This window comes from Leuciscus leuciscus (assembly GCF_965113295.1).
Source record: "Leuciscus leuciscus genome assembly, chromosome: 21".
Classification (NCBI taxonomy): domain Eukaryota; kingdom Metazoa; phylum Chordata; class Actinopteri; order Cypriniformes; family Leuciscidae; genus Leuciscus; species Leuciscus leuciscus.
The window spans coordinates 36,388,221-36,402,435 of record NC_138745.1 but is presented as its reverse complement, the minus strand read 5'-3'; the positions used below and the strand labels follow the sequence as shown (position 1 = coordinate 36,402,435).

At 37.9% G+C, this 14,215-nt stretch overlaps 1 protein-coding gene across 2 annotated transcripts in view; it reads left to right on the top strand.

Annotated features, from left to right (window-relative positions):
• adamts14 (ADAM metallopeptidase with thrombospondin type 1 motif, 14) overlaps positions 1–14,215 on the top strand; it is an 84,439-nt gene that overhangs the window by 18,055 nt on the left and 52,169 nt on the right. For both annotated transcript variants that reach the window (XM_082152401.1, XM_082152400.1), the window contains exon 3: positions 5,160–5,316. In XM_082152401.1, coding sequence (XP_082008527.1) covers positions 5,160–5,316 — 157 coding nt within the window. The remainder of the gene's footprint in view (positions 1–5,159; positions 5,317–14,215) is intronic.

Genomic DNA, 14,215 nt, shown 5'->3' with positions numbered 1-14,215 from the left:
AACAATCTCCCTCAAATTGCATGTTTTGCTGTGGTGGGACAATAAAGAGAGATTCTGGGCTCTTCTTTTCTTTGTCTTTTTGTTTGCTGAGCAGTTTTTAGAAGAAACAACAACTCAACTCTATTCTTTAGTAAGTCACATCTTTGAGAAACACTTTTACACTCTCGATCCCCCAAATACAGTGCTTGGTCCGTTAAAAAGGAGCGTTGTGCATTTTATTTCAAAGTATTTGCATTGTTATAATTTTCATAATGCTTGTATGAGATACTCCTCGGTTTGGGTTTGTTTTTAAAACATTTCAGCTTTTATTCAGCTCAAAAGTCTCACAGGACACCATATTCTGACTGTAATAAGTAATATCAATTACTTTTACTAGTAATACAAGTAATACAATTACTTCATTTCAGCCTTGGACGACTTTTTAGGAAAGTTTAAAAATCTCCATTTGACTCGCAGTGACAGAATTCTTTCAAAATGTGACATTGATGATGTAACATTTGAATATTCTATTCCGATTGGTATTTTTTCTTACGTTGATTTGCATACTGAATTGTGATTGGTGCATCTATTTTGACCATCTTTTCCCATCTTTAGCTGTTTTTTTTACACTGTTATACATGTACATAGAGGGCCCTATTTTAACGATCTGAATCGCAAGTATCAAGCACGAAACGCAAGTAACTTTGTGGGCGGGTCTCGGGCGCTGTTGCTATTATACCGGCGGGATAAATGACTCTTGCGCCCGACGCAAATCTAAAATGTGTTGGTCTGAAGTAGCTTGATTACTCATAGGTGTGGTTTGGGCGTAACGTGAAATAAACCAATCAGAGCGACATCTCACATTCCCTTTAAGAGCAGGCGCGCTTGTTCCATGGCGGTTTGCTATTATAACGGCGGATTTGTCAGACGCGCGCCAGGAGCGGTTCACAGCCGAGGAGACCGACGTTCTCGTCAGGGCCGTAAAACACAGAGAAGTGACATTGGGGATGGAGAAACACACCCAAATTAGCTTCGGTTAAACAGGCGGATGATAATTTGGGTAAATGTGTAAGCTAGATTTATGCCTTTTTTTTTCACATCTTCATGGACACAACAATGATTTCCCTCGTGTGGTAATATTGTTCCTTGTAATAATGTATGGTTTTCTAAAAATGAGAACTGCTGCTTCTGTGTAGATGAGAGAAGCAAAGTGTATGCGCGTTGTGCTCACGCTACATTGATTATGGCCAAGCATGTGCCCTTAAAATAGCATCTGAATAACATGTGCAACGCACCACTGACTTTAGACTAGGTTTCTCCTGGTCTGTGGCGGAATTGTTTTCTGAAACTGCAAAAGAGCACCAGGGAACGTTTGTGCCGGAACACGCCTCCTCTTTCCGCTGAACCGCCCCCGGGAGCGCAAGTTCATTCCCTAATTTACCGGCGTGCGTCTGTGGAGGGAAAAGTCCGCTGTGCGTCGGGTGCAAAATAGGAATGATACATGCGTCGTGTACAAAGTCAATTGCGCTGGGTGCAAGATAGGGCCCTGAGTGTCATGACAGCAATAAAGAAGAAGCTCTTATAATAATAATAATGCGTTTATTTTATATTCCTTTCAGGAAACTCAAGGTCGCTTTACAATAAAGTACAAATAAACATCACATAGAAACAAGACATGTAGTAGAAGAAGTAAGAGCACAACTCTTAATTAATATGCAACATTTCATTCCTAAATTTACTCAAAACCAAATACAGATATTTTTTTCTGGAAATGCAACTGTAGTTTATTTTGTTCTGTTCATGCATGTTCATGTTCCTGAAGACTGACTGTCCAAGTGAAGTGTAATTTTCCCTCAGTTTTGCTCTTGTGTGATTCTTCTCGCTTGCGTGTGTGAAAAGCATATGGATCTGGACGGAGCGTCTCGCTATATTATACATATCCACCTTCAAAGTCAGTGGAGCTGATATGTGGAATTTAGTGTATATCCGCGCTTAAAGAGGCGTCACGTTTGCTTTTTCAGTCATATTGCCAAGAATGAACTGGAAAATGATGGACAGGCTGTGAGCCCACCAGCTGAATTTGATCTGGTGTGTTTCTGCATGCTTTATCTAGATATTCCTGTGTTCTGGAGTAAATATAAGAGGCGGTTGCTCATGCAAAACTCGCCGTCGTGATGCTGGGCTTTTCTGGGTGGTTTTTAGGACTCTTGTAAAATATTCCTTCACTCTTTTGTGAGAAACTGATGTGTAAGTTGTATTTTAGGTTAAGCCTGTCGTGATGTAAAAGTGTAATTTATTCCTGAGATCAAAGATTAATGTTCAGCATCATTACTCCAGTCTTCAGTGTCACATGATCCTTCACAAATCAGTATAATATGATGATTTGATGATCAGGAAACATTTATGATTATTATCAGTGTTGAAAACAGTTCATATGTTTGTGGAAACTGTGATACAGTTTGTTTTTCAGGATTCTTTGATGAATAGAAAGTTCTAAAGAACAGCATTTATTTGAAATAGAATCTTTTGTAACATTATAAATGTGTTTACTGTCACTTTTGATCAATTTAATGCATCCTTGATGAATAAAAGTATCAAATTATTCCAAAAACAGGCCCAAACTATTGAACAGTAGTGTTTAAAATGAAATATTATTCATTTTCACAACATTGAAGTAAATTATATGGGTCTATTTCATTATAATTTGTATTATTACATTATATATGTTTCCACTCTCAGAAAAAAAGGTACAAAAGCTGTCACTGTGGCGGTACCTTTTCAAAAGGTACACTTTTGTACCTAAAGAGTGCATATTAGTCCCTCAAAGATACATATTAGTACCAAAAGTGTACATATAAAATCCAAAAGTGTATATTGTACATATTAGATCCAAATGTGTACATATTAGTACCAAAAGTGTACATATTAGTTCCAAAAGTGTACATATTAGTTCCAAAAGTGTACATATTAGATCCAAAAGTGTATATATTAGATCCAAAAGTGTACATATTAGATCCAAAAGTGTATATATTAGATCCAAAAGTGTACATATTAGATCCAAAAGTGTATATATTAGATCCAAAAGTGTACATATTAGATCCAAAAGTGTACATATTAGATCCAAAGTGTACATATTAGATCCAAAAGTGTACATATTAGATCCAAAGTGTACATATTAGTACCAAAAGTGTACATATTAGTACCATAAGTGTACATATTAGATCCAAAAGTGTACATATTAGATCCAAAAGTGTACATATTAGTTCCAAAAGTGTACATATTAGATCCAAAAGTGTACATATTAGATCCAAAAGTGTACATATTAGATCCAAAAGTGTACATATTAGATCCAAAAGTGTATATATTAGATCCAAAAGTGTACATATTAGTTTCAAAAGTGTACATATTAGTACCAAAAGTGTACATATTAGTTTCAAAAGTGTACATATTAGATCCAAAAGTGTACATATTAGATCCAAAGTGTACATATTAGATCCAAAAGTGTACATATTAGATCCAAAAGTGTACATATTAGAACCAAAAGTGTACATATTAGATCTAAAAGTGTACATATTAGTTCCAAAAGTGTACATATTAGTTTCAAAAGTGTACATATTAGTTCCAAAAGTGTACATATTAGTTCCAAAAGTGTACATATTAGTTCCAAAAGTGTATATATTAGTTCCAAACGTGTACATATTAGATCCAAAAGTGTACATATTAGTTCCAAAAGTGTACATATTAGTTTCAAAAGTGTACATATTAGATCCAAAAGTGTACATATTAGTACCAAAAGTGTACATATTAGATCCAAAAGTGTACATATTAGTTCCAAAAGTGTACATATTAGTTTCAAAAGTGTACATATTAGATCCAAAAGTGTACATATTAGATCCAAAAGTGTACATATTAGATCCAAAAGTGTACATATTAGTACCAAAAGTGTACATATTAGTTTCAAAAGTGTACATATTAGTACCAAAAGTGTACATATTAGTTTCAAAAGTGTACATATTAGTACCAAAAGTGTACATATTAGTTTCAAAAGTGTACATATTAGTTTCAAAAGTGTACATATTAGTACCAAAAGTGTACATATTAGTTTCAAAAGTGTACATATTAGTACCAAAAGTGTACATATTAGTTTCAAAAGTGTACATATTAGTACCAAAAGTGTACATATTAGATCCAAAAGTGTACATATTAGATCCAAAAGTGTACATATTAGTACCAAAAGTGTACATATTAGTACCAAAAGTGTACATATTAGTTTCAAAAGTGTACATATTAGTTTCAAAAGTGTACATATTAGTACCAAAAGTGTACATATTAGTTTCAAAAGTGTACATATTAGTACCAAAAGTGTACATATTAGTTTCAAAAGTGTACATATTAGTACCAAAAGTGTACATATTAGATCCAAAAGTGTACATATTAGTACCAAAAGTGTACATATTAGATCCAAAAGTGTACATATTAGTTTCAAAAGTGTACATATTAGTTTCAAAAGTGTACATATTAGTACCTAAATGGTACATTTTAGAACCTTTTTGAAGGGTACTGTCCCAGTGACAGCTTTTGTACCTTTTTTTAGGCTTACACTGTGACATGAACTAAACCGAATTAAATGGTTAATCACAATATGATCATAAATGAGGTCAGTCTGATGACACTGACATACATCCTTCATCATGTCAGAAGCGTTCACTGGAGCTGCAACACGAGTACAGTGATCAGATATAATGACGTGTGGAGTGTCCTGGCCTACATTATGGCCCACATACGCTCTTCGTGGTCCAGATGAAGGTGTCTCGCTCTGCCTGTGTTTGAGGGCTTTAGTGGAGCGGTTCAGTGCAGATGTTGAGCTCAATCTGTCCAAACACTCTCAGCGGAAGAGCTTTAGCTTCTGGCCTCTCCGAACACCTATCATTGACTTTAACCCGTTTGTCCGGTCCTAAACACAGTCCTTTACGGTCTGGATCACTGAATGTATATTTATAGCATTCCTTGGCCACGTTCAGGCTGACAGCTTTAAACAAAAAAGGAAAGGCGTTTGTTTTGTCCTGCTCTCATTCATTAATCGAGGCCTGTTTTCTAACTGTGAATCCGAACGTGGAGTTCAAGGCCCGCTAGTTTAATGTCTGATGGTGTTTGTCTGATGGATCTCTGTGTGGTTTCAGGCAGGCTTGATTCGCACTGATGATGAAGAGTTCTTCATCGAGCCGCTGGAGAAAGGGCAGCAGGAGGTCGAGGTCAAAGGTCGCGTCCACGTGGTGTACCGAAGATCGGCCATTAAAAGGGACAAGGGTCAGAGGCGAGATGACCTCCACAATGAAGGTGAGCAGAGGTTAAAGAAACATCCAGTTGTGATTTTTTTTGTTCTGATTCCGATTTAAAATGTGATTGATAAAAAAAAATTCCCCAAAATTTGTATTATTATGTAGCAATATGATTTAAAAAAATGCTAATTATTATTACTATTTACAAAATAGGAAATATTATTAATAATATTTAATTGTAAAATAAAAATTGTATTTGAGAACAGTAATAATTATAATATTTTTTTACAGTAGAACTATTAAGAATAATTATTATATTATTGTGTATTATTATAATATTTAATACTAAATAAAAATATCAAACAAAATAAGAACTATTACTATTGTAATATATCACTGTAAAATAAAAAAAGTGTTTATTGTGAACAGTAATAATAATAATCAATGAATTACTAATTATTATTATTTTTATTACTAAATACAAATATTTAACAAAATAAGAATACTTTTACAGTATAACTATTAATAATTATTATGTATTATACTGATAATACTGATGTATTATAGATTATATCATTTGTTAAATATTAAACAAATTACTAAATAAAATATTAAACAAAATAAGAAATATTAATATTTCATTGTAAAATACAAAATGTGTAATACAATATATTATTGTTATAATTATTACTAAATATTTAACAAAATAAGAAATATTACTACTGTAATATTTCATTGTAAAATATTTATATTTATTTAAGGACAATATTAATAACTTTACAGTACAACTATTAATAATAGTTATAATAACACATATTATTATAATTATTATATTACTATGTATTATAATATTTATTACTAAATAAAAATATTAAATAAAATGAGAAATATTACTATTGTAATATATATCACTGTAAAATAAAAAAAACGTGTATAAAGAACACAAATAATATTAATTACAAATGATTAATATATTATATTTTACGGTATTGTAAAACTACAAGAGTAAATTAATATCTATGGGTTTTTTATTTTCACAATTTTGTTTTTCCTTCAATAAATGTGACTGAGACTTGAAAAGTAATATGTGATTGTTCATTCTGTCCAGTATTAACAAAAACTTATTTGTGTTGTTGTCCGACTGTGTGTTATTCCCATATAGTTATACTGTACCTCTTACACTTGTACCGCTTCACATCATCTTCATCGACACATGAAATTAAAATCAAGCATCCTGTGAGACTCAGCAGGGTCAGATGTACTGCTCAGTGACTCTGAGAGTCTTTCTGCTCATTACTGAAGCGCTGAGCTCAGAAGCTCAAACTGATGGAGTCACTCGAGGAACTGGAGGATTGTACAGCATTAAAGCGTCTCAGCGGTGCCGTAAACTCAGTTCCACTCCTCAGACGGTCACAGAGCTAACCCTGTCCAGCGACTCTGAGGAAGAGATCTGCACTGGCCTGAAAGATCATTAGCACAGATTCCTCAAGCGGAGTCATTAAAACTCTCGTACAAAGACTATGGTGGTTCCATAGTAATACTGAAATAAAGTTAAAATAAAGTTTCAGAAGGTCAGTAAAAATGTATAATCTTAGATGCTCATCAAACTGATCAAAAGTGACTCTAAAGACATTAATAATGTTACAAAAGATTCTGTTTCAAATAAACGCTGTTCTTTTGAACTTTCTATTCATCAAAGAATCCTGAAAAAAATCAAATAAAAAAATGAAATGTTTCTTGAGCATCAAATCGAATGATTTCTGAAGGATCATGTGACACTGAAGACTGGAGTAATGATGCTGAAAATGATCAGGAATAAATTACACTTTACTATATATTCACATAGAGAACAGCTGATTTACATTGTAAAAATATATCACTATTTTACTGTATTTTTAATAAATTAAATGCAGCTTTGGTGCAGCAGAAGAGACCTTTTCAAAAACCTTTGGTACTGAATGATTATCATATTCATTTACCGTGGTATAATTAATATAATACCTTAATAGTACCTCGGTTCATGTCCGTGAAACATGGAAAGAAACTTCCTGAACTTTCTAGATTCTTCCACTGTTTATAACTGACACTCAGACAGTAAACTGTCACTCAGACACTAAACTGTCACTCAGACACTGAACTGTCACTCAGACACTGAACTGTCACTCAGACACTGAACTGTCACTCAGACACTAAACTGTCACTCAGACACTGAACTGTCACTCAGACACTAAACTGTCACTCAGACACTAAACTGTCACTCAGACACTGAACTGTCACTCAGACAGTAAACTGTCACTCAGACACTGAACTGTCACTCAGACACTGAACTGTCACTCAGACAGTAAACTGTCACTCAGACACTGAACTGTCACTCAGACACTGAACTGTCACTCAGACAGTAAACTGTCACTCAGACACTGAACTGTCACTCAGACACTGAACTGTCACTCAGACACTGAACTGTCACTCAGACAGTAAACTGTCACTCAGACACTGAACTGTCACTCAGACACTGAACTGTCACTCAGACACTAAACTGTCACTCAGACACTAAACTGTCACTCAGACAGTAAACTGTCACTCAGACACTGAACTGTCACTCAGACACTGAACTGTCACTCAGACACTAAACTGTCACTCAGACACTAAACTGTCACTCAGACACTGAACTGTCACTCAGACACTAAACTGTCACTCAGACACTGAACTGTCACTCAGACAGTAAACTGTCACTCAGACAGTAAACTGTCACTCAGACACTGAACTGTCACTCAGACACTGAACTGTCACTCAGACACTGAACTGTCACTCAGACAGTAAACTGTCACTCAGACACTAAACTGTCACTCAGACACTGAACTGTCACTCAGACACTGAACTGTCACTCAGACACACTAAACTGTCACTCAGACACTAAACTGTCACTCAGACACTTAACTGTCACTCAGACACACTAAACTGTCACTCAGACACTAAACTGTCACTCAGACACTAAACTGTCACTCAGACACTGAACTGTCACTCAGACACTGAACTGTCACTCAGACACTAAACTGTCACTCAGACACTGAACTGTCACTCAGACACTGAACTGTCACTCAGACACTAAACTGTCACTCAGACACTGAACTGTCACTCAGACACTAAACTGTCACTCAGACACTAAACTGTCACTCAGACAGTAAACTGTCACTCAGACACTAAACTGTCACTCAGACACTGAACTGTCACTCAGACACTAAACTGTCACTCAGACACTAAACTGTCACTCAGACACTAAACTGTCACTCAGACACTGAACTGTCACTCAGACACTGAACTGTCACTCAGACACTAAACTGTCACTCAGACACTGAACTGTCACTCAGACACTGAACTGTCACTCAGACACTAAACTGTCACTCAGACACTAAACTGTCACTCAGACACTAAACTGTCACTCAGACACTAAACTGTCACTCAGACACTGAACTGTCACTCAGACACTAAACTGTCACTCAGACACTGAACTGTCACTCAGACACTGAACTGTCACTCAGACACTAAACTGTCACTCAGACACTGAACTGTCACTCAGACAGTAAACTGTCACTCAGACACTGAACTGTCACTCAGACACTGAACTGTCACTCAGACACTGAACTGTCACTCAGACACTAAACTGTCACTCAGACACTAAACTGTCACTCAGACACTGAACTGTCACTCAGACACTGAACTGTCACTCAGACACTAAACTGTCACTCAGACACTAAACTGTCACTCAGACACTGAACTGTCACTCAGACAGTAAACTGTCACTCAGACAGTAAACTGTCACTCAGACACTGAACTGTCACTCAGACACTAAACTGTCACTCAGACACTAAACTGTCACTCAGACACTGAACTGTCACTCAGACAGTAAACTGTCACTCAGACAGTAAACTGTCACTCAGACACTGAACTGTCACTCAGACACTGAACTGTCACTCAGACACTAAACTGTCACTCAGACACTAAACTGTCACTCAGACAGTAAACTGTCACTCAGACACTAAACTGTCACTCAGACACTGAACTGTCACTCAGACAGTAAACTGTCACTCAGACAGTAAACTGTCACTCAGACACTAAACTGTCACTCAGACAGTAAACTGTCACTCAGACACTGAACTGTCACTCAGACACTTAACTGTCACTCAGACACTGAACTGTCACTCAGACACTTAACTGTCACTCAGACACTAAACTGTCACTCAGACACTAAACTGTCACTCAGACACTTAACTGTCACTCAGACACACTAAACTGTCACTCAGACACTAAACTGTCACTCAGACACTGAACTGTCACTCAGACACTGAACTGTCACTCAGACACTTAACTGTCACTCAGACACTAAACTGTCACTCAGACACTAAACTGTCACTCAGACACTAAACTGTCACTCAGACACTGAACTGTCACTCAGACACTGAACTGTCACTCAGACACTGAACTGTCACTCAGACACTAAACTGTCACTCAGACACTAAACTGTCACTCAGACACTGAACTGTCACTCAGACACTAAACTGTCACTCAGACACTAAACTGTCACTCAGACACTAAACTGTCACTCAGACACACTAAACTGTCACTCAGACACTGAACTGTCACTCAGACACTGAACTGTCACTCAGACACTGAACTGTCACTCAGACACTGAACTGTCACTCAGACACTAAACTGTCACTCAGACAGTAAACTGTCACTCAGACACTAAACTGTCACTCAGACAGTAAACTGTCACTCAGACACTGAACTGTCACTCAGACACTTAACTGTCACTCAGACACTGAACTGTCACTCAGACACTGAACTGTCACTCAGACAGTAAACTGTCACTCAGACACTGAACTGTCACTCAGACACTGAACTGTCACTCAGACACTGAACTGTCACTCAGACACTTAACTGTCACTCAGACACTGAACTGTCACTCAGACACTGAACTGTCACTCAGACACTAAACTGTCACTCAGACACTAAACTGTCACTCAGACACTGAACTGTCACTCAGACACTAAACTGTCACTCAGACACTAAACTGTCACTCAGACAGTAAACTGTCACTCAGACACTAAACTGTCACTCAGACACTGAACTGTCACTCAGACAGTAAACTGTCACTCAGACAGTAAACTGTCACTCAGACACTGAACTGTCACTCAGACACTGAACTGTCACTCAGACACTAAACTGTCACTCAGACAGTAAACTGTCACTCAGACAGTAAACTGTCACTCAGACACTAAACTGTCACTCAGACAGTAAACTGTCACTCAGACACTGAACTGTCACTCAGACACTTAACTGTCACTCAGACACTGAACTGTCACTCAGACACTTAACTGTCACTCAGACACTAAACTGTCACTCAGACACTAAACTGTCACTCAGACACACTAAACTGTCACTCAGACACTGAACTGTCACTCAGACACTGAACTGTCACTCAGACACTGAACTGTCACTCAGACACTTAACTGTCACTCAGACACTAAACTGTCACTCAGACACTAAACTGTCACTCAGACACACTAAACTGTCACTCAGACACTAAACTGTCACTCAGACACACTAAACTGTCACTCAGACACTAAACTGTCACTCAGACACTTAACTGTCACTCAGACACACTAAACTGTCACTCAGACACTAAACTGTCACTCAGACACTAAACTGTCACTCAGACACTGAACTGTCACTCAGACACTGAACTGTCACTCAGACACTGAACTGTCACTCAGACACTAAACTGTCACTCAGACACTAAACTGTCACTCAGACAGTAAACTGTCACTCAGACAGTAAACTGTCACTCAGACACTGAACTGTCACTCAGACACTAAACTGTCACTCAGACAAAACTGTCACTCAGACACTGAACTGTCACTCAGACACTGAACTGTCACTCAGACACTAAACTGTCACTCAGACACTGAACTGTCACTCAGACACTAAACTGTCACTCAGACACTAAACTGTCACTCAGACAGTAAACTGTCACTCAGACACTGAACTGTCACTCAGACACTGAACTGTCACTCAGACACTAAACTGTCACTCAGACAGTAAACTGTCACTCAGACACTGAACTGTCACTCAGACACTAAACTGTCACTCAGACAGTAAACTGTCACTCAGACACTAAACTGTCACTCAGACACTGAACTGTCACTCAGACACTGAACTGTCACTCAGACACTGAACTGTCACTCAGACACTGAACTGTCACTCAGACACTAAACTGTCACTCAGACACTGAACTGTCACTCAGACAGTAAACTGTCACTCAGACAGTAAACTGTCACTCAGACACTGAACTGTCACTCAGACACTGAACTGTCACTCAGACACTGAACTGTCACTCAGACAGTAAACTGTCACTCAGACAGTAAACTGTCACTCAGACACTAAACTGTCACTCAGACACTAAACTGTCACTAAACTGTCACTCAGACACTAAACTGTCACTCAGACAGTAAACTGTCACTCAGACACTAAACTGTCACTCAGACACTAAACTGTCACTCAGACAGTAAACTGTCACTCAGACACTGAACTGTCACTCAGACACTGAACTGTCACTCAGACACTAAACTGTCACTCAGACAGTAAACTGTCACTCAGACACTGAACTGTCACTCAGACACTAAACTGTCACTCAGACAGTAAACTGTCACTCAGACAGTAAACTGTCACTCAGACACTGAACTGTCACTCAGACACTGAACTGTCACTCAGACACTGAACTGTCACTCAGACACTGAACTGTCACTCAGACACTAAACTGTCACTCAGACACTGAACTGTCACTCAGACAGTAAACTGTCACTCAGACACTGAACTGTCACTCAGACACTGAACTGTCACTCAGACACTGAACTGTCACTCAGACAGTAAACTGTCACTCAGACAGTAAACTGTCACTCAGACACTAAACTGTCACTCAGACACTAAACTGTCACTCAGACAGTAAACTGTCACTCAGACACTGAACTGTCACTCAGACACTTAACTGTCACTCAGACACTGAACTGTCACTCAGACACTGAACTGTCACTCAGACACTAAACTGTCACTCAGACACTAAACTGTCACTCAGACACACTAAACTGTCACTCAGACACTAAACTGTCACTCAGACACTGAACTGTCACTCAGACACACTAAACTGTCACTCAGACACTAAACTGTCACTCAGACACTGAACTGTCACTCAGACACTGAACTGTCACTCAGACACTGAACTGTCACTCAGACACTAAACTGTCACTCAGACACTAAACTGTCACTCAGACACTTAACTGTCACTCAGACACTAAACTGTCACTCAGACACTAAACTGTCTCAGACACTAAACTGTCACTCAGACACTAAACTGTCACTCAGACACTGAACTGTCACTCAGACACTAAACTGTCACTCAGACACTAAACTGTCACTCAGACAGTAAACTGTCACTCAGACACTTAACTGTCACTCAGACACTAAACTGTCACTCAGACACTAAACTGTCACTCAGACACTTAACTGTCACTCAGACACTAAACTGTCACTCAGACACTGAACTGAAACCGTCTGTGCGTGAATTATTAACTGAGAATCCGTGTCCGACTGTCTTCGTTTAGACAATGACATGATGCAAGTGATGTGAAAGAGCAGAAGTGGGAGATCTGTGTGTGTGTGTGTGTGTGTGTGTGTGTGTGTGTGTGTGTGTGTGTGTGTGTGTGTGTGTGTGTGTGTGTGTGTGTGTGTGTGTGTTGTGATGTTCCCGTGGACAGGAATGCTTTCTAATAGATACACATGAGAGTGATGCAGAAACATGGTGTAATGCTCCACTACTGAGTCCAGGTTATGGAAGGATTAGTTAGTGTGAAGTGCAGTTCAGCTGTTTTCAGGATACTGAGAGAAACTGCTCTATGAAAACACTAATAATAATAATTATAATAGAAATCCGGTTTTGCAGCTGTACGCCTCTTTAATGCACCACACCTGCAATCCGGCGAGAGCGTAATGATGGTCCGAAGTCTAGACCGGCCTCTGACGTCTGTGAAATTAGAAGAGAATGTCAATGTAAATACCATATGTCATGAGTTTTATGGAGAGTGCCAGAAGTCCTGACGTTTCTGCGCTGTAATATTTACCTCTGCTGTGCATTTCTGGATCTGGAATAGAGTTTTACTCACCCTTCTGTTGTCTGAGATTCCTGACCTTCGGTTACGCATACAGATGCTGGATATCATCGCCTTCCCTTTCTGTCGTTCTAGTCATGCTGAATTCTTCATGCAAAATTATTAAATATGAAATAAACCTATTGGGCTGCTACTGCATCTGAAAAGCACAAAATCGTTAAATGAAACCATTAAAAAAAAAAATTGTTACTTGAAATAAAATAAAAAACATGAACTAAAATAAAAACAAACTCAAAATATTAATAAAAACCTCACATTTTCTTGGAATAAAATTCAATAAAAATCTTTTTTTTTAATTACTTGAAAAAAAAAACCATGAACTAAAATAAAAACAAACTCAAAATATTAATAAAAACTTCACTTTTTTGGGGGAATAAAATTCAATAAAAATCTCAATGAAAGTAAAATAATTCTGGTACTGGTGCAGACAAATATTGGGTAAAATGACTCGCCTGCAATGCATTGTGTTATTGTTATTGAATTCACACACACACACACACACACACACACACACACACACACACACACACACACACACACACACACACACACACACACACACCTGGTTTACTATCTTTGTGGAGACTCTCCATAGACGTAATGGTTTTTATATTGTAAAAACTGTATATTCGCTGTCCTTACACAAACCCTACTTCTAAACCTACCCATCACACACACACACACACACACACACACACACACACACACACACACACACACACACACACACACACA